This window comes from Ornithorhynchus anatinus, chromosome 17 (assembly GCF_004115215.2).
Source record: "Ornithorhynchus anatinus isolate Pmale09 chromosome 17, mOrnAna1.pri.v4, whole genome shotgun sequence".
NCBI lineage: Eukaryota > Metazoa > Chordata > Mammalia > Monotremata > Ornithorhynchidae > Ornithorhynchus > Ornithorhynchus anatinus.
In genome coordinates this window covers 20,873,124-20,893,379 of record NC_041744.1, presented here as the reverse complement: position 1 = coordinate 20,893,379, position 20,256 = coordinate 20,873,124, and the positions used below count along the sequence as shown (strand labels likewise).

General features: G+C 53.9%; 4 protein-coding genes across 4 annotated transcripts; 3 read left to right on the top strand and 1 right to left on the bottom strand.

Moving 5' to 3' along the window:
- KCNE1 (potassium voltage-gated channel subfamily E regulatory subunit 1) lies at positions 1-839 on the top strand. Its single transcript, XM_001513365.3, has one exon. The coding sequence runs from the start codon at positions 1-3 to the stop codon at positions 445-447; it is 447 nt and encodes a 148-aa protein (XP_001513415.2). The 3' UTR covers positions 448-839.
- Positions 840-6,974: 6,135 nt separating this feature from the next.
- On the top strand, positions 6,975-7,632 carry SMIM34A (small integral membrane protein 34A). Its single transcript, XM_039914407.1, has one exon. The coding sequence runs from the start codon at positions 7,042-7,044 to the stop codon at positions 7,471-7,473; it is 432 nt and encodes a 143-aa protein (XP_039770341.1). The 5' UTR covers positions 6,975-7,041; the 3' UTR covers positions 7,474-7,632.
- A 2,945-nt stretch (positions 7,633-10,577) lies between these two features.
- Positions 10,578-11,467, top strand: FAM243A (family with sequence similarity 243 member A). Its single transcript, XM_007669739.4, has one exon. The coding sequence runs from the start codon at positions 10,607-10,609 to the stop codon at positions 11,327-11,329; it is 723 nt and encodes a 240-aa protein (XP_007667929.1). The 5' UTR covers positions 10,578-10,606; the 3' UTR covers positions 11,330-11,467.
- Positions 11,468-13,078: 1,611 nt separating this feature from the next.
- On the bottom strand, positions 13,079-20,256 carry SMIM11A (small integral membrane protein 11A). The gene is made up of 5 exons (XM_007669740.3): positions 20,122-20,256; positions 19,304-19,430; positions 18,181-18,289; positions 16,415-16,585; positions 13,079-13,257 (listed from the first exon to the last, which is right to left on the bottom strand). The coding sequence occupies exons 3-4, from the start codon at positions 18,199-18,201 to the stop codon at positions 16,427-16,429; spliced, it is 180 nt and encodes a 59-aa protein (XP_007667930.1). The 5' UTR covers positions 18,202-18,289; positions 19,304-19,430; positions 20,122-20,256; the 3' UTR covers positions 13,079-13,257; positions 16,415-16,426.

Sequence of the window (20,256 nt, the reverse complement as noted above, 5' to 3'; positions counted from 1 at the left end):
ATGGCGGGAGGCCGTCAAGAGTGGAGCGAGGAGGTGGCACTTCTCAATAGCACCGCTACGGGCCCCTTCCTGCCCCAGCTGGTAGAGGGCTATCTCCAGCTGGACACCAATGTCTCGACCGGCAGCACCCCCAGGACCACCCCCGACCACCTAGAGGCGGTGTACATCCTCATCCTCCTCGGCTTTTTTGCCTTCTTCACCCTGGGCATCATGCTGAGCTACATCCGCTCCAAGAAGCTGGAGCACTCCCACGACCCCTACAACGTCTACATCGAGTCCGACTGCTGGCACCAGAAGGACAAAGCCTACTTTCAGGCCCGGTTCCTGGAGAGCTACCGGGCCTGCTACGTCATCGAAAATAAGATGGCGGCAGAGCAGCCCAACGTCTACCTTCCCGAGGAGAAATTCGCCCTGCAGGTGGACGCAAACCGGGTGGTGAATCCCTGATGGACCCAGCAGCTCAAAGTACCATTTTCTGCCTCTTCACACATTTCTGTAATCTTCCAGCTGGGAGGCAGGAGGTGGGGCTTTGAGAGAGGTCACAGGTGACTGGATTATATTTTCACCATTTTTTAAAAATTATTTTAGAATTTCTTTTAGATCCCAACAGTGGAAGAATGTCCCAAGAGGGACCGGAAACATTCTGAGATAGAGTTGCCCCACAGAGCCCCTCTCTCCTGGTCTCAGCAAATTTAGAAGAGGGAGAGAGTAGGAAGGAGGTAGGGGTTTGTACCACGAGCTATAGCAAGCACGTGGGGAGATCCCTAGTATGATCCACTGTCCGTAAAGTCTCTGTGAGCAGGGATAGCATCTACCAACTCTAATCAAAATAATAATCATTGTCGAATTTGTTAAGCACTTACTGTGTGCCAGGCACCGTACTAAGCGCTGGGGTGGATACCAGTAAATCAGGTTGGACACAGTCCCTGTCCCATGTAGGGCTCACAGTCTCATTCCTCATTTTCCAGATGAGGTAACTGAGGCACAGAGAAGTGAAGTGACTTGCCCAAGATCACACAGCAGACAAGTTGCAGAGCTGGGATTAGAACCCATGACCTTCTGACTCCCAGGCCCGTGCTCGATCAACTATGCCACGCTGTTTCTCATATGCTATTGTACTGGACTCCCGCAAATTCTCCGTAAAGTGCTTTTCACCCAGCAAGCGCTTAGTAAGTACCACTGATTGATTGATTCTTAAAGTCCAAAACTCATGGTCCAGACCCAGAAGGCCGAGTGTCCGGGGCAGCCGGGGCTCTGAGCTCCACCCAAGGGGGAAGGAGTGGATCCCCTGGTAAAGCAAATGGGTACTTCCTTCCTCAAAGGAAAGGTTCTCCTCGGGGTTTGGACGTAGGGCCGCCAATCCAGCTATCCCCATGACTGATCCAATAACCTGTGGCCCAGAGGAATGAAAGGAGAGGGGTGGGAATACTGAGAGCGAGCTGCCCGTCTGCCCTCTGACCCAAGGGCATGGTGAAGGGGTGGGCCCGCCCAGTGGAAACACGATCCTCTTAGAAAGTGCTCAACTCTCCGAATCAAGCCAGAGCTATCCGCTCCAGGGATCTTTCAGACACTAATCACAGAGAGATCGGATAAACACAACCTTGCTGTTCTCCCAAGGGGAGGCGGGGTGCAGGCCGGGCAGGAGGCCTCTTCCTAAAGGGAAATCCTGAACCACGGCAACCTTTTGGGATTAGTCCTATCAGGGAGGTGGGCAGGGGGGAGTTCCCTGCCCACGATTCCCAGCGGTCCCCCGCAAAAGGGCAAATGGGAAATGAGATCCGTGGGATTTCAGGGGAGTGTAACCCCCGCTGCTTAAGATTTCTGGGACTCAAAAGAGAGCACAAAACACCAGAAGAGTCAACTGTCTCCCTTGGCATCTAGAACCCAGGCCCTCTTCTCTTTCTCACCTCATTCCCCTTATCCGTCAGTCAGTGTTATTAATCTAGTGCCTACTGTTTGCAGAGGCCGGTACTAAGCTCTTGAGAGAGTCCCCTGGAGTTAGAAGCCTTCCCTCAAGGGACTTCCAACCGAATGGGGGAGACAGATACTGAAATAAATTAGAGATGGGAGGAAAAAGGAGAAGGGGGGAGATGAACATGAATTCTGATTAAAGAATACTATTTTCACAAAAGCCAATCACTCGGTTATCCCCGAATTTAAATTTATACCAAGCATGTCAGGTTTGCTGTCCAAATGCCAACATGCGTCATTGCCTTGTATTTTTATCATAAAGCTTGACTTTTCTCATAAATGAACTGCTGTTTTTCCAGGCACTGAACATTATGATTGAAAGAACATTGGCAACTTCCTTCCTCAATCTGGTGATTTCTTCTGGAAAGGACTGTTCTTTGCTCTTTAATATTAGTGTCTGAAGGGAAGAGGTGGGCTATGAGGAGACTTAATGGGCCAGAGAGGATAGGGAGGGAGCTGTAAGACTTTTTGTTGGGTAGAAATTAGTAGCCATGTTGCCCAGGGGAAGTGAGTCAGAGGCCTCTTTCAACATCCCTGGCTTTAAGTGGACCGACAAAACCCAGAAGGGCTGAGCAGAGGGGGATGGGGGCTCTCAGGGGCCATTGGTGCTGAATCGGAAATCTTCCCTTAGTGTTCAGCTCCTCCCACGCCTGGAGGCGAATTTCACGCTCAGTAATGTTGTGTCTGAGTATGACGGACAAGGCAAGATCCACGTATATGGAACTAGAAACCTAAATTCCAGGTTCCTTGGTGAGATGCAAGTTTACATTTCCCTGTGTAGCTCGAATAAAAGGCGAAGTTATGCAAGGCCATGGTTGATGTTATTTTTCCTGAAAGGGGAGGGGGCAGAGAAGTGTGGGGTGACGGTATGTGGCGGGGGTGGGAGGGGGAGCGAGTGGGAGGGGAGAGGTCAGTCACCGAATGGCATTTCATACACCACCACGCTCTCAAGTGGAAGGGTGGACGGGGAAGTGCCCTCTGAGGGGAAGACCTGAGTTGGGAAAGATCGAAGGGGAGAAGCCCGCCGGAGATTTTACAAATTTTCCAGGGTTTTGAGCGGATCTGAGGATCAATTCTCTGGTGAAAATAATAAAGATGAAAGTCCTATTTGTTACGTGCTTACTGTGTGCCATTCACCGAACTAAGCGTTGGACTAGATACTGGACAGTCAGGTCGAGCACAGTCCCTATCCCACATGGGTTTCCCAGGCTAAGAGGGAGGGAGAACAGGTATTGAATTCCCATTTTACAGATGTGAAAACAGAGGCATAGAGTGAAGTGATTTGCCCAAGATCAAACAGCAGCTAAGCGGCAAAGCCAGGACTAGAATCCTGTTCTCTCGACCAGGTGCCATGCCACTTTTTCCCCAGATCTACTTTCCAAATCCCGAGCGAGCTCTCCTTCACAGCAATCTCCTTCCAGCCTCCGCGATATCCCCTCATGGACATCCCGCCAGCCCCCCGAAGTCAATACGCCCCGAACCGAACTCTCCAAATCATCCCCTCCGCCACAGGTTCCCATCACAGCAACCACCACCAGTGCCCCCCATCTCCGAAGCCCTCGATCTCGGCATTAGCCTCTCCTTCCACCCTCCACGATCCGTCCTTGGCTCGATCCCGTTGGCTTTCCCTCTACAGGTATTTTCAGGATCCTCCTCTTTCTATCCAGTGAAAATGTCACCTTGTCATATCCCAGCGGCCGCCTCGCTGGCTCCCTGCCAACAGCGGCGTCAAGTGAAAAGAAATCCCTGTTTTTGACCTGGTATGTGCTTGTCCTTTTCAGAATTGATCCTGAGAGAGGATCCTGAAGCCATGGGCCACCCCCTCGCCCACCCCCGGAGAATCACGGGGCTGGTCACCAAACGAGGACGGCGTTTAGTACGGTGCTCTGCACAGAGTAAGTGCTCAATAAATGCAACTGAATAAATGAAGGGAGTGCCTGGAAGAACAGTAGCCATCCTGAGTCACTGTGGCTCATCACACAAGTGGAAATACCATTTTCACATCCGCTATTACTGTAAGCTCCTAGAGGACAGGCACCGTGGCCACTATCTATTATGCGCTCCAAAGTGCTTAGTTCAAGCCTGTCCAGGGAGAAAGCACTCGATAAATACTATTCCTTGGGGGATGGGCCCGCGGCCCTTCCATCCATCAGTTAATACCATTTCCTGAATGCCTGCCGTGTGCCAAGTAGCGTACCGAGGTTCTAGAGTTAAGAGACTCTGTCCCGGCCCTGAGGGAGCTTACTACCTTTAGCACTCGCCTTTCCCCTGATCTCAGTCCCTCTGAGTACATACGGAAAACATCGCACAGCCCAGAATGCAGACGCGGACTTCTCTGGGACCCTCGACGCCACCGAGCCGGAAGGGAGCTAAAAAGTCACGAGGTCCAGCCCCCTGCCTCCAGGAGGATGATGACTAAACCATCGCCGCCGGCTGGATGCCCGCTCTCGGTTTAAAGATCTCCGAGAAAATCAACACCACGACCTCCCTCAGTCACCTGCTCCCATGTTTCATCCTCTGTTGTCGGGAGGTTGTTCCTCTTATCCACCAAAACTTTCTCCTGCTGCAATTGAGACTGGCGCAGCAATTACCCCTACATTACCGTCTAGATGATGTCACTGTTGTTTGTGCTCCAACATACCTTTCGGGCTGTCGGTCTCTGACACCTGCGCCTCAGCTCTCTTTGCACGTTTGTGTTTGTGTTCCTCATGGTGTACCTGGGTAGCGTCCACCTCCTGGATGGCAACGCCCGAGCCTTCCCCGTCATGCCTGGCCGCGGGGCCAGGTCGGGGCTCCGCACCTAAGGATATACAGGACAGACGGGGCCCGAGTGAGAGACGGTGCCCGCAAGGAGGGCGGATGTAATTTACGGCCACCTCTGCTCTCCTCCGGCCTCGTGACTCCTCTCCACCCCCCACCCACTCTTCCTTCCAATGTTTTGCCCCGGGATTTTCGGCGTAAACCGAGTGGGCGGTGCCAGGTGAGGAGTCGCCGCCTCATCTCCTGTCCTGTGCACCGGGACGGACCCACCCGGCCGCCCCTGGGGACAGGTGTCCGGCCGGGATGGGCAGAAAGCGGCCTGGCGCTACTGTGCCTGGCATCTCTCCAGGACAGATGAGAAGGCTCCCCGCCTCTTTCTTTTGGGGGTGAGGCTGCTTAAAAGCCCCAAAGGAGCTTTGCCGCCCCACAGCAGAGCTCCGGGCCCGAGGACAGAGCCGTCTACGGCATCCTGCCCGTGGGTAGGCTGGAGTCGCGGGACCCACGCCAATCGGTTGGGTGGGAGGGAAGGGAGGAGGGAAGGAGCCTCCGGTAGGCCCGGCCAGGCTGACCTTGGTTCAGAGCAGCGGCGGCAGCGGTTCCGGCTTTGCCTGGCTTGGCTCTTGAAAGAAACGCGGTCGAGGGGTCGATCCCACAGCCTGAGTGGACACCGCTGCCTGCGCTGAGGAGAAACGGGGGAAAACAAGGTAAGTGGGGCTGTCCCTCAGAAGTCCTCAATCGGGACCAAAGAAACCTGGCTAAGGGAAGCCTCCGACGGCCCCCTCCAACTCCGGCTGCCCAGACGCGTGTGATGTCACGTGCGGTTCACTGGGCATGGAGCATAATATCGCTTCGGAAGCCTTGGCCGAAGTCTGCCCAGACCAAGGGCATGTCTCTGGGTGGACCCTGACACCCCACGTTCTCCCGAACAGTTGAGCTCCCCACATAGGTCCTGGCGAGCACAGGTACCGCTTCCAAGCCGTGGGACTCTGCATCTGAAACCAAAGAGGAGGGAGGTTAGGGTGCTGAATGTTTAAATCCCTGCCACCGAGGCGTCCGTCACTTTATCGGTACCAAGGGAGGCAGACCGGCTGAAAATCAGACTGTTGGGCATAAAGCTGGACTGATCGATCCCCCCCAAATCCTGCCCCAACCAATCTACGAGGAACAGGAAGCCCAAGCTGCCAGGTCAGCTGGGATCTCCCAAGAAGAACAATAGCTTTAGTATCTGTTGGAGCAAGACCGGTCCAGGAGTAGGTCCGCTCCGGGATTCGGCCAGGGCCATATCCAGTCTCCAAGAGCTCGAATTGTCTCATCCATGGGTCTGAGTGTGAAACCCCTACAACTGACTCATTCCCGGCCCATTCAAGAGCTGGGGAGGCGACTCTCCCACCTCCCCTCCCCGGGAGCTACATCACACGGGGGGTTGACCCTTCCCATGCCCCTTGGAAACTCTTCCCCCACCCCTGCGTCTACCTCCTTGGGAATGTCAGGAGGGAGGGGAGAGGCTTAGGCACCTACAGAAACGTAGAGCTTGCAGAGAAATTTTGTTTCCCATCTTGGGTTCCCACTTGGGATCTTTACCCTCGTTCCAATTGGGAGTTGCTTTCACCGGGGAAGAAACAGTTTTGACTTAAGCAGCGATTAAGATCCTAACCTTCTCGGCCAACTGAGAAGGTAGTGGAATAGGTGATTTAGACCGCGGCTTGTCCGTGAACCTGCTGTGTGACCCGGGGCAGGTTCCTAAACCTCTCTGGGCTTCTGCTCCCCTCCATGTGCAACCGGGGATGGCAAAGCCCTTAAATTGATCCCTGCCTCACGCTGGTGTAGAGGACGAGGGGTGTGCTAGCAGGTGAGGACAGTCTGAGCAAGACACTGGCTAAACACGTGGCAATATTATCATCTAGTATATATGACATATATTATATAATGCACCGCAGTATGTCATACTATATCAACACCATTATCATCAATAATTACAATAATGCTATTGCTAGTCAGACAGAAAGCCAGTTATCCAAACCTGATGGACCAGAGGCTGCTTCAGCTCCCCAACAGCTCAGTTAACCGAAGTGTTTCGGGCACGGCTACCGTACCAGGTCCCGGCCCCTAACATCCAATCATCCAAACTTGCTTTTCTGTTTCCGGCACACTGCGGCTTGGCTCACTGGGCCACCTGGAGGGAGGAGTTTGGAAGATGGACTTTTCACACCACGCTGGCGACTGCACTGCCGGCTGGGAAGGCCACGGGCCCGGCCCGGTCTCACCGCTCCCCTCTCTCTGTCCCCAGGTTTCCCTCGTCGGACTGCTCCAATGGAACCCCCCCGGGCTCGGACCGGCTCTCCGCTGGAGAAGCTGCTGGATAACGGCACCGCCAGAACGGCCCAGCCCGACGCTCCCAGGGACGGGGGGTTCCCCGACGGGGCGAGCGTCTCCTGGTACGTCCTCACCATCATGGGCGTCTACGGGGTCATCGTGGTCTTCCTGCTGGCCAGCAGCATCCTCCGCCAGGGAGAGAGGCTCCCCAACGCGAGCGCCGGCCTCCCGCGGAAAGGGGCCGCGGGCGGAGCCCCTGACGGCCCCTGGCCGACGGTCAGCGTCCGAGCCGGCCTGGGGCCCGACAGCAGCAGCCCGGACCCGAGGCGGGAGTCAGCCGACGCGGCCGGGAAGGAGGGGATCGAGGGTGCCGGGGGCTCGGGCCCAGGTCGGACTGGGGTCCCGGAGTCGACCGGCACAGCCCGCTAGAGCGGAAGCTCCTCGAGGACGGAGATCGTGTCTGCTTACTTGAGCGTACTCTTCCAAGCACACACCAGGGTGTCCTGCACACAGTCAGCACTCAATAAATACTAATGACTGACTGATGGACTGATTGATAGGAAAGGGGAGTCTCGCGAGGCAAAGAGCAGATCTGGTTGGTGTGGGGCAGGAGGGAGGCAGGGCAGATTCAGAATACGCTTTGGGCACATTGGGAGAATAGAATCAGCATGGCTTAGTGAAAAGAGCATGGGCTTGGGAGCCAGAGGGCATGGGTTCTAATCCCGGCTCTGCCACTTGTCTGCTATGTGACCTTGGGCAAATCACTTCAGCGATCACTTCAGTGAGAAGCAGCGTGGCTCAGTGGAAGGGCACAGGCTTGGGAGTCAGAGGACATGGGTTCTAATCCCAGCTCTGCCACCTGTCAGCTGTGTGACTTTGGGCAAGTCACTTCACTTCTCTGGGCCTCGGTTACCTCATATGTAAAGTGGGGATTAATAATAATAATGTTGGTACTTGTTAATCGCTTACTATGTGCAGAGCCCTGTTCTAAGTGCTGGGGTAGATATAGGGTAATCAGGTTGTCCCACGTGAGGCTCACAGTTAATCCCCATTTTACAGATGAGGTAACTGAGGCACAGAGAAGTGAAGTGACTCGCCCACAGTCACACAGCTGACAAGTGGCAGAGCCGGGAATCGAACCCATGACCTCTGACTCCAAAGCCCAGGCTCTTTACACTGAGCCCACACTGCTTCCGCCACAGTCTTAATCACAGGATTAAGACTGTGAGCCCCACGTGGGACAACCTGATCACCTTGTATCCCTCCCAGCACTTAGAACAGTGCTTTGCACATAGTAAGCGCTTAACAAATGCCATCATCATCATCACTTCACTTCTCTGGGCCTCAGTTACCTCATCTGTAAAATGGGGATTAAGACTATGAGCCCCACGTGGGACAACCTGATTCCCTTGTATCTACCCCGGCGCTTAGAACACCGCTTGCCCATAGTAAGCGCTTAACGAATACCATAATAATTATAATAATACGCTGAGAATAATTCTAATTATTTAGAGAGATTTTGCTTGCCTAGAAACCGGTCCACACTGCTCCCTGGTGGGCATCTGCTTCCATACACCCTACTGACCCAAGGAGAGTTGGGCTCTGAGGCGAAAATAATAATAATGTTGGTATTTGTTTAGCACTTACTATGTGCCAAGCACTGTTCTAAGCGCTGGGGGAGATACAAGGTTATCAGGTTGTCCCACGTGGGGCTCACGGTCTCAATCCCCCTTTTACAGAGGAGGTCACGAGGCCCAGAGAAGCGATGTGACTTACCCAACGTCACAGAGCGGACAAGTGGCGAACGAGGATTAGAACCCACGTCCTCTGACTCCCGAGCCCGGGCTCTGGTGGATATCGCTTGACTCCATCAAGATAAGAGGTCTGGGGGTGGAGGGAAGGGAGCAGGTGAGAAAAGGCCAGAGGGATAAGGATCGGGGCACCGGGAAGGGGTGATGGGTTAGGGAGGGCATCACAGCGGGTCCAGTTTGAAAGGACCTGGCTTGCCGGGTGGCCTTGGGCAAACCGCTCCTCTCTTTGAGCCTGTTTTCCCTTTATAACTCATCACTGAGAGGCAGCAGGGCTTAGCAGAACAAGCACTGGACCGGGAGTCAGGTAGCCTGGGTCCTGTAGACCGCAAGCTCGTTTTGAGCAGGGAAACCGCTAATTCTGTTGTACTGTACTCTCTCAAGCGCTTAGTACAGTGCTCTGCACGTAGTAAGAGCTCACTAAATACCACTAGTTGATTGATTCTACTCCCAGCTTTGTCACTGACTTGCTCTGAGGCCTTGGGTAAGTCACTTAACTTCTCTGTGTGCCTCAGTTACCTCATCTGTAAAATGGGGATTAAGACTGGGTGCCCCACGTGGGACAACCTGATCGCCTTGTATCCCCCCCAGTGCTTAGAACAGTGCTTTGCACATAGTAAACGCTTAATAAATGCCATCATTTTTATTAGTATTTTGAGACGACTGAGGGATTACCTCACACAGTGCCCGTAATACGGAAGTCAGTTCTCGGTCCAGCTTCCGTATTAATCGGTATTACTCATCCGTAAAATGGGCCTTCGATACCTGTTCCTCTTCCTATTTAGACCGTGAGCCTCGGGAAGGACAGAGACTGTGTCCAACTGGATCGACTTGAATCTACCCCAGCGCTTAGAACAGCGCTGGACACAAAGTGGGTGCTTAACTAATACCATAATTAACATTCCTATGATCATTATGACTGAGTGTTTACTGTGTGCAGGAGCACTGAATTAAGCTAATGGGAAAGTACAGTGTAAGTTAGTAAACGCAATCCCCGTCCTCAAAGAGCACACGATTTCCCCTGCGCTGAGCACGGTACTAAGCACTTGGGAGAGCACAGTTAGTAGTCATCATCTCTGACCTCGAGAAGTCTCTCCTGTGTGCTGAGCACTGTCCTAAGTGCTGGGAGAATACAAGAGTTAGCTGATATGTCCTCAGGTAGCCCTCAATCTCCCAAGGGCTGGAACACTATCCTGAGTGCTTGGGAGGGTAAAAAAGCCATCATAATAATAATAACCGTGGTATTCGTTAAGCACTCGCTAGGCGCCAGTCATTGTGCTAACCGCTGGAATAGATACAGGGTGCTCAGGTGCCCTGCCCCCCACAGGGCTCCGTCTTAATCCCCATTTTATAGATGAGGTAACTGAGGCACAGAAAAGTGAAGTGACTTGCCCCCGATCACCCAGCGGACAAGGGGAGGAGCGGGGATTAGAACCCAGATCCTTCTGGCTCCCAGGCCCGAGCTGTAGCCACTAGGCCACGCTGCTTCTCGTGAGCCCGGCCCTCCAATTGTAAGCCGTGTGCCGATCACTGTTCTAATTGCTTGGGAGTTAGCAGTCACCATCCCTGCCCGCAAGGAGCTTGCCATCTCCCGTGTGCCCGAGGAGAGCCTCCAGCTCTCGGAAGGGGACAACAGACGTAGCAGACACGATCCCTGCCCTCCAGTTGCTTTCAGACGAATGTTGCTGGAAGAGGCCCATTGTGAAGTCATCCCCCTGCCTCTCCCGCCCCCCAGACGGCGGCAGGCGGGGGCCATGATCCGTCAAGCCACCCCCCTCCTCAAGCACATCATTTTCCGCAGCCACTTCGATGCCGCCGGGAGGCAGCGCTGCCTCCGGTACCTGAAGACCCTGCGGTCCCTGCGGGCCGACGGCTACGAGACCGTCTTCCTGGGGGAGACCGACCTGTCCGAAGCCCTCGTCACGGGGGACGGGGCCGGGGCGGGCCCTCGGGGCCCCACCTGGAGCGTCGTCCACGGCGGGAGCCACCGGGGCTGGGTGCCCTGGAAGTACCGACTCTTCCTCCGAGACGAGCTGTGCCGGGAGCGCGAGGAGGGTCTCTTCGACGAGTTCTGCGACGCGCTGACGGCCGCCTACGGAAAGTGCGCCATCGTGGTCCGCGAGAGAAGGCCTCCGGGCCCCCCGGGGGAAGGGGCGGCCCCGGTCCTCGGCTCGCCCAGCATCTCCTGCTGCCCGGACGTCGCCCGGGCCAAGGGGCACGAGCTGCTGGCGCTGCCGGCCCAGTACGGCTACCTGAGCCCTCTGGATACGGCCTGGGCCACCTTGAGGTGGTTCATCCTCCACAACCAGAGGGAGTTCTCCCTGCGCTCCGCCGCCGACGCCACTTACGCTTACCAGTTCGTGTTCTTCAGCGACCTGGTGGGGAAAGGGATCGAGCGGATGTCTCCGGGCCGGTGGAAGACGGCCGCCGGCAAGGTGCGCCGCTGGGAGAGCTACTACCTGGGAAGGTTTTCCTAATGGGCCTCCCCGGCCCGGTCAGCCCGACCTCCGACCCCAGCGCTCGTCCCCGCCGCCTCCGCTCGGGCGGGGGACGGCCTAGAGGCCCGGCCCGCCCTGCCGGACGCGCGGAGACGCCATTAAAAGGTCACGAGGAAAGAGGTGTTCTCTCGTGGGTCGAATGACCCCACTGGAGGGGTGCAGGGAGGAACGGGTGCCGGCAGTAAGGCAGACGCACGGAGGTCGGAAGCTCTCGGAAAGGAGGGAAAAGACCTCCGGGGCCTGAGGTCTGAAGCTTGGAATCTCTAGGGAGCCGGTGGGATCCCAAGCCCCCCGGGGCAGGAGCCCTGAAAATTGAGGGCGGTGAGTCGATCCATGTCCGTTTGGTCTATCTCCCGAAGCTAGCAGACCTCCTCAGTTGCCCAGCTTCCTCCTCTCCCCTTCCGTTTAAGCCATCTCACGGTCATTTGCGCAATGGGGAAGGTTGGGGTCAGAAAAGCGGGGAGACCAAACCGACCTGCTTTTCTGCTCACAGCAGCTTGGGGAAAGAGGGGCAAGGAAACCTAATGGAAAGAACCAACGTGGCCTAGTGGAAAGAGCACGGGCCTGGGAGTCCGAGGACCTGGGTCGTAATCCCGGCTTCGGCACCTGTCTGCTGTGTGACCTTAAGCGAGTCACTTCTCTCTGCCTCGGTTCCTCATCTGTAAAATGGGGATTTGGACTCTAAGCACCAGGTGGGGGTACTGGCTGCGTGCAACCTGATGATCTTGGATCTGCCCCAGGGCTTTGTATAGCGCCTGACACATAGAAAGCACATAAACTATACTTTTTTTTAAAAAAAAAAAGGAGGGGAGGAGCTAAAATGGGATTTGGAGAGAAGGAGCCCTTTCTCTGGATCCATCTGTTTCTGCCCTGAACAAGACAAACCCTAACTCTGCACCCAGCGTCACGTGGGGAGAAGGCAGCTTGACAAGAGGGTGGGTTTTCTGTCACACACATACACCCCACCTCCAGAATCTCCACATCAGCCCACCTGCCGGCCAGATAGAGATAACTCCTGGCTTTTCTAGCCTTAAGCCAGAAGATAAGGTGGAATAGCAGAGAGAGCCCGGAGCTGGGGCACAAGAGAACCACAGTCTAGTCCCAGCTCGGCTACTGGCCTTCTGGGTGATCATTTCAGCACTCCAGTCCTCAGCTTCCTCATCTGTAAAATGAAAAAAACTGCTCTCGCTGTCTCCCAGTTTGTGAGCCCCGGGCAAGACAGGAGGCTGGATCTGATGATTTTCAACTGACTCCACTTAGTCCTTGACACACGGTGAGCTTTCAACAAACACCATAACTCAATACACAAAAGCCTTGTTCCCTCCTCACGGCAAGAGCACGGGTTTAGGAACAAGAGGGCCCGGGGCTGAGTTTCAGCTCTCTCTCACCGGGCTTCTGTGTGCCCTTGAGCAAGTCATCTGACTTCTCTGGGCCTGTTTCCTCATCTGGAACCCCGGGATTCACTTCGTGTTCTCCCTCCTGTGTCCGACCTGATCATCTCGTACCAACACCAGAGCTCAGGACAGTGCTAGGCCCAAACTAAGACCACAATTTATATTATTACTCTCCTCTCAGCCCACCTTCAGAGTCTTCCAAAATCGTGTCAAGAGAAATACTATTTTCAGCCTACATCGATGAGCACATCAGGATGACTGACTGCTCAGGGTCGAGCCGGTAGAAAAGCATTTTTCACCACTGTTCCCTGCTGCCCAGAGGACTGTCCGCACGTTTCTTACAAACACATTTTATTGCATAGGCAAAATAGATGCTTTGAATTCCAAGCGTCCAAAAGTCCTCCCGTCGCTTCAGGTCAGCGTACACTGTTGGGGGAGGAAGGGCCCCGGCTCCATCGTCTTCTCTCTCCTCTCTCGGGACTGGAGGACCCCAAGTTGCCACAGATCACACACCTGGAGGGAGACACAAGGCGGAGCTCAATGTCTGGGGAAGGAGGGTAGAGGGTTGGGAAAACACAGGTAACATTCCACAAGGGGTGTGGGCCTTGGGGGTGGGCGGGTCATGCTGTCAGAGGGGAAGGGCACCGTCTCCCGCCCTCTCCCCCCAACCCCGGTGGGTTTAAGTCTCTAAAATGCCTCAAAGCTGGACTCGGCGAAATCAGTCTGAAAAGGACCGACAGGAAGCTCTTTAATACCGAAATAAAAATCATGATGATAAGTGGCCAATGCTGGAGGGGTGGAACAGAAGCCTCTGCCTTCTGACATTTCCTCTTCCGGCTGAGAGAATGAAGAACGGCCGAAAGAGGGGACACCTGAGCTCAGGGTGGGCAGGGCCTGGCTACTTTAAACACAGAGAGCAATCGAGGAGCAGGCTAGAATCAGGGCACAGGAGGGCAAACACGTTCCATTTCCCAGGAGACCAAGGCCTTTTGAACGTATGTTTGTTCAACTGTTGGCCCAAATGCCATTTCCTCTGTTGGAATTTATAGCTTGGTCGGTCTCCCCGGTTCAAGCGTGCGCTCCCGGTGGAAAAGGAACACGTCACTTCCTTGTCTTGGATTTCCCAAGTGCTTAACACGTCACACTGCATACGAGTGGAAGACTGTAAACTCACTGTTGGCAAGAAGCGTTTCTACCAACTCTGTTATACTGTACTCTCTGAAGTGATTGGCACAGTGCTCTGCACACGAGTGCTCAGATACAACTGACTGATTGATGTGGGTGCTCAATAAATACTATTACCCCTTCTACACTTCCTTCAAGTAACCTGACAACCAGAGGGAGAACTTTCTGAACATGTAAGTTTCTCCAACATGATAATCCCACAGAACTCCCTGGAATGGCCCTGGAACTCTCCGGAACCCTCTAGAATTCTCTGCATCAGGTGGATTATCTCTCACCCTCCATGGCCATTGAGCTGTGCCTGGTGTGCTGTAGAAAACAGTTCCAGGCTTTGGGTGTGAGAGCCATTCCCTCAGAACACTAAATCCATAAGAGAGTAACGAGGAGAGCTGTAGTATATTCGCAACTCCATTACAATTTACTTTTCTTTTAGTATTTTTTCACCACCGAATCAGGCGCCCTTTCAGACAAAGATGCCACACTTAACTAGGCTTAAAACACTTTCCCTTTCCCCATCCTTTTCAGGTATTCTGACTGACTTGAATTGAGTAATCGTAACCCATTTCAATTCAGCATTGATGAGGGCCCGGAGCCCTTTAGCTGAATAGAAAGTGAAAGGTAGCACTTTGAAAATTAAGTCCTGCATTTACATATGTACCCAGGCATGTGTTTACTTTGCTATTTGATTATGAAATTATACTTGTTGCATTTTTAATGTGCCAACGTTGTGCGGGTTGATTTTTTGGACCTGGGGAGCATGCTAATGAACTTCTCCTTATCTCCTACGGGAAACATCAGTACAGTGGTGCTTCCCTCAACACTCCAATTTTAGCGGGGCCTAATAATAATATTTGTTAAGCGTATACTATGTGCCAAGCACTGTAATAGCAATCTTGGTGTTAGCAGCCAAGAGGCCAGTGGACAGCCCTGATCTGGACTTATTTCAGAGAGTCTCTCTCTCTCTCTCTCTCTTTCTCCTCCGTGAAGATAAAATCCTTCAGAGTCTCAAGCTGGGTGAGGTAGATGGAGTTCAACACCAGCAAGCTGATGGCTGCAGGTCTCTGGTGAGACACCACCCTCTAAGAGGAGTGGGAGGGCTTGGACACCAACATCTCACAAGTATGGCCCTGGCCCAACAGCCCCCCCAAAACGGGGCTGGGCGACAAGCTCGGGGAAAGTGGCAGGGCTTGGTGGAAAGAGCACGGAGCTGGCAGTTAAATCTGAGTTCTACAACTGCCCCTAGGCCGAGCCTTCTGTGAGGCCTTGGCATTAGTTTCCTCAACTGTAAAATGGAATTAATAAGACCCGTCTCTCCCTACGTCACAGGGATGTCGAGAGGCTAAGATATGTAAAAAAAAAAAAAAAGATGCAGAAATGCTATAGAAAAATAAAAATACTATATAACTATGCATCTACTTCAGTAGTTAGCACACAATAAGTGCTTTAGAAATGCATAATTATTAGAAAGCAAGGTAGCATTATTTCCAATACCACCGTCATTATCAACAGTATTAACTGGGGGCCTGCTGCGTGCTTCGGGTGGGACCGAGAGCGGGAAGACGTGGCCTCTGACCTCTGGAAGCTTACCTATGTGGTAGACAAATGGCAGAGCTGGGCGGCGGGTAGAGCCAGAGTCTCGAAGGTCAAACCCACAATTCTCCCCATACTCCACTTCCATGAGCGGACTAGGTCCGTCCGGGCCCCGCAATGTTTTAGAAGAGAACTTTAGAGACCAAAATCCCATCTGGGACCTTGAGCCTAATATTTATGACTCTAACGTTAGGGAGGCCAGGCTCCAGTTCCATATGAGTTCAGGCCGTCAGATTTTTTGGACCTCGGACCTGACAGGCCTGTCCAGCCCCCGATCTATCCAGCCCCCAACTTTGCCCTCTGAGCTGCTGCGGCTCGGGGAGCCTGGGGAAGTAATAATAATATTGGTATTTGCAAAGCACTTACTACGTGCCGAACACTGTACTAAATGCTAGGATGACTACAAGCGAATCAGAGGGCTCCCAGTCTCAATCCCCATTTTACATAACTGAGGCACAAGTGAAGTGACTTGCCCAAGGCCATATCGCAGTTAAGTGGCAGAGGAGGGGTAGTTAGGCAACGGGGTGCAGGGGAGACCCATCAACCACGACGAGGGGTAGTTATCCAAGAGCCACAGACAAGCAAAACCCAAACTCGACACTCTGCCCGCAACCAGCTCCACCATTTGCCTTTCGCTCCGACCGTGCTCAACTGTGCCACGGAGTGATAGACTGTGTGCCTTTATCCATCTCCCTCAGTAGACTGTAAACTCCTGGAGGGCAGTATTTTCCCTAATACTCTGTAAAGTGCTTCACACGGCAGCCCACGTTCAGTGAATATCACTGATTGACTGTCTGACAAGTAGCCAATCCCGCAGGGTTCACCGGACACCAATAGCACCGTTAAGACCCAGGAAACGTTCTCAACCTGCCCGTCGGGGATCTCCCAGCCCATTTACCTCAAGGTCGCTTCACTCATCTTTCTTCTCGGCCGCATTCTTGCTCGCCTCCCGAAGCCTCTGGGCTTCAACCCTCCGGCTCTGGTATATTTTGGCTCCCGCGAACGCCAAGCAGAGGATTAGCGTTTTGGCTGCCAGGATGTAGAGCAGCAGGGGGAAGTTGTCCAAAGCCTGGAGAGAGAAAGTGCCAGAGAGAGGTTACTTGCCGGACGACCCGGAGCGGACTGGGTTTAGCGAAGCGAGGTCGGCAGCAGGTTTAACACTCGCTTCCGGCCCGGCCCCGCGGCTACTATTGCCCAGCGAGAACGTTCTGGAGCCTCACTCGAGCCTGACCAGGCCCCGAGCCGATCGGCTCTCTGTCGCCCGGGCCCGATCGGCCCATTTGGACTCCCCTTTCCTATTACCACGGCTGCCATCTTCTCAACCTACTCCTTGGCCAAAGGCAGTCACACAACACGGTCTAGAGGAGCCTCGGGGCAGAGTTTCCAGTTCTGCTTCCTCCTCCGTCACTGAAACCGAGTAGGGAGGGCGAGGGGAAAGGAAGGCCCAGTTATTCCCGGGACTGGTGGAAAGGACACGGGCCTGGCAGTCAGACGACCTGGGTTCTAACCCCAGCTCCGCTACTTCCCGGCTGCATGACCTTAGGCAAGTCACTTAACTTCTCTCTGCCTCAGTTCCCTCATCTGCAGAGTGGGGATTCAATACCTGTGATTTCTCCTACTTAGACTGTGAGCCCCATATGGAACCTGATTATCTTCTCTCTACCTCAGCATTCAGTACAGTCGGAACATAGCGAGCGCTTAACGAATACCACAGTCATCAACCCTGACCTGGAGCTATCTAAGCCAACGGAGCACACACTCTGAGCACCAGGCCTCAGCATCTTGGAGCCTCGGAACGGTGTGGGATAAATATTCACGGCCCAGCAGTTCTGCCCTCAAGCCTCCCAGTGTCTGGTCCCCTAGCCCTCCCCGATCCTAACCACAACAGTCCCCTCTCTCTGGATGGGCCAAGTCCTCGCCGGTTCACCGGGAAGTTCTTCATTTCATATCAATCCCCGGCTTCTGCCCCTTCCCGCCATCCCAGCTGTTCAACCCCCTTAGCCTCCGCCTTACGGGTGGGCCCAAAAGAGTGACCCAAAAGAATTCAGGACCTTTGTGTTTCAACCTGCTCTCACCAGCCAGTAGCATGGTTGCCGACTTGTTCATTCCAAGCACTTAGTACAGTGCTCTGCACATAGTAAGCGCTCAATAAATACTATTGAATAAATGAATGAAAGGGAGGGAGGAAGGAAGACACACAGAGAGAGAAAGAGAGCGATCTCTTCTGCCCTGACTGTTGACTGTGGCTAAAACGGCAGGCAGTATTAACAGTGACACGCAGGGAAACAGCATGGTTTAGTCAAAGAGCACAGGCTGGGAGTCAGAAGTCACGGGTTCTAACCCCAGCTCCGCCACCTATCAGCTGTGTGACTCTGGGCAAGTCACTTCACTTCTCTGTGCCTCAGTTCCCTCATCTGTAAAATGGGGATTAAGACTGAGAGCCTTACGTGGGACAGGGACCGTGTCCAACTCGATTATCTTGTATTTACTCTGGTGCTCAGAACAGTGCCTGGTATGTAGTAAGCACCTAACAAATATGATTATTACTACTTAATAAATACCATAATCGATCCTGATTAACTCCCCATGCATCCGCCCCACTCCCCCTTCCCACCGTTCCACAGGCTTTCCCAGCTTGGGGACGAGACCCACGAGGCTCCTCACCTTCCAGTTGATTTCGCTCATGCTGGCCGGGTTCCCGCCTCACCAGCGGAGAGAGCCCTCAGCACGGCGTGGTCGACTCGCCTGGGCACAGGGCTGGGTGCGGGCTCACCTGGAGGAACACAAAAGGACGGTCAGGGCGCCGGGGTAAACCCCAGTAGCCGGGACCACGTGAGGTGGAGACAGGCTACGAGCGGATGAGTGATGGCAGCAAATCCCTCCGCAGCTGTTCCTGAGCTCGGTGCCGCTGGTGGCCGCCGCCCCCCTTCGCTGGGAAGCCTGGCAGAGCAGGAAGAGCAGGGGACTGACAACCAGGAAGTCCAGTTCTCATCCCAGTTCTGCCCCTGACCTGCTGGGACACCTCGGACCGGCCACTTGCCCTCTGTGGATCTCAGTTTCCACATCTACAAAATGGGGATAAGGGACTATCTTCAACCTGATTATCTTGTATCTATCTGGGTACTTAGCATAATACTGATGGTGTTTGTTAAGCACATTCTAAGTGCAAGCTCAGAGAGGTTAAGTGACTTGACCCAAGTCACGAGCAAGTCAGTGGCGGAAATGGGACTCAAACCCAGGACTTCTAGTCCCGTACCCTTCTACGCTCCTCCACCATTCAAGGTCACAGGATCTGAAGATCAGGACAACGGCACCTAAGAAGGAAAGTTTCCTTCGGGCCTTTGTCAAAGTCGGATAAGGTAAAGATAGCGACTTAAACCCTGGGACACTTCACCTCTGGGAGTCCTCGGAAAACACAAACGCAGCGAAACCTCAAGACGGTGGGAGATGAAGGTCACTGCTCCCTTCCGGGCTCCGGAAGAAACAACAGATTCCAAACCCAAGTGGAGGAAATCCCAGGTGTCTGGTTGCTGCCCACACAAGGGCCTAGGATGCTGTCACTTTGAATCTCGGCGGAGAAAGACGGAGCCTTCGGCCTGCTCGGCTCCGTACCCCTCCCCTCCTCCGGCATCTCCGGGATCTAGCACCGACTGGTCTGGAGACGTGACGTGGAAGCCCACCGCCCCAAAGTCAAGGGGGATGACTCCTCTCTAGGCAGCTGAACAGCTACTGGGTCCAGGGGAAATGGGGAGAAGGGAGAGCCAGCCAAATAAAAAACCCTTCTTACAGATGCAATACAGCGTTCACGGGCCTGGGAATCGGAAGGTCCTGGATTCTTTTCCTCGCTCCGCCACTTTTCTCGGCCTGTGAACCTGGGCGAGTCACTTCTCTCCTCTGCTCCTGCGTTAACTCATCTGTAAAATAGGGATCGAGACTGTAAGCCCCACGTGGGACAGAGTGTGTCCAACCCAATTTGCTTGATCCACCCCAGTGCTTAGTACAGTCCCTGGCGCACAGTAAACGCTTAACAAATACCACAGTTAGGAACAACCTTTAGGGCCCAAACTAGATCCCCTCTCTGCCCCCGGACCCAGGCCCATACTCTACAAAAAGCAGAATGGCGTAGTGGATAGAGCACCGGCCCGAGAGTCAGAAGGTCATGGACTCTAATCTCGGCTCCGCCACTCTGCTGTGTGACCTCGGGCAAGTCACTTCACTTCTCTGTGCCTCACTGCCCTCATCTGTAAAATGAGGATGGAGCCTGCGAGCTCCACGTGGGACAAGGAGCTGTGTCCGACCCAATTTCCTTGTAACCACCCCAGTGCTTAGTAAAGTACCTGCAAAACAGTAAGCACTTAATACCATTATTCCAGCATTTAGAAAAGTGCTTGCCACATAGTATGTGTTTAACAAACATTATTATCCGGTAAGCCATGGGACTGCAACCCCCAGATGGGACAATCCGATTACCTTGTATTTATCCCGGTGCTTAGGACAGTGCTTGGCACATAGTAAGCGGTTAACAAATACCATGATTATTATCCATCCCCTCAGCTCGGCTCCCCAGGCCCCCTCACACTCAGCACGGCCATCCCCTCAGCTCACCTGCTCCAGCCCCCCGACTCTTTTCCTGGGGCCATTTCCTCAGCTCTCCTCCTCCAGCCCCCGACTCTTTTACAGGGGCGATTCCCTCAGCTCACCTCCTCCAGCCCCCCAACCCTTTCACAGCGGCCACCCCCT

Bases quoted from the DNA above. Each gene is read 5' to 3' on its own strand.
- FAM243A (XM_007669739.4), top strand. From the start codon at position 10,607: ATGATCCGTCAAGCCACCCCCCTCCTCAAGCACATCATTTTCCGCAGC.
- KCNE1 (XM_001513365.3), top strand. From the start codon at position 1: ATGGCGGGAGGCCGTCAAGAGTGGAGCGAGGAGGTGGCACTTCTCAAT.
- SMIM11A (XM_007669740.3), bottom strand. From the start codon at position 18,201: ATGAGCGAAATCAACTGGAAG. The intron at 16,586-18,180 runs GTGAGGAGCCTC...TTCTCTCTCCAG, and splicing joins TGAGCGAAATCAACTGGAAG to GCTTTGGACAACTTCCCCCT.
- SMIM34A (XM_039914407.1), top strand. From the start codon at position 7,042: ATGGAACCCCCCCGGGCTCGGACCGGCTCTCCGCTGGAGAAGCTGCTG.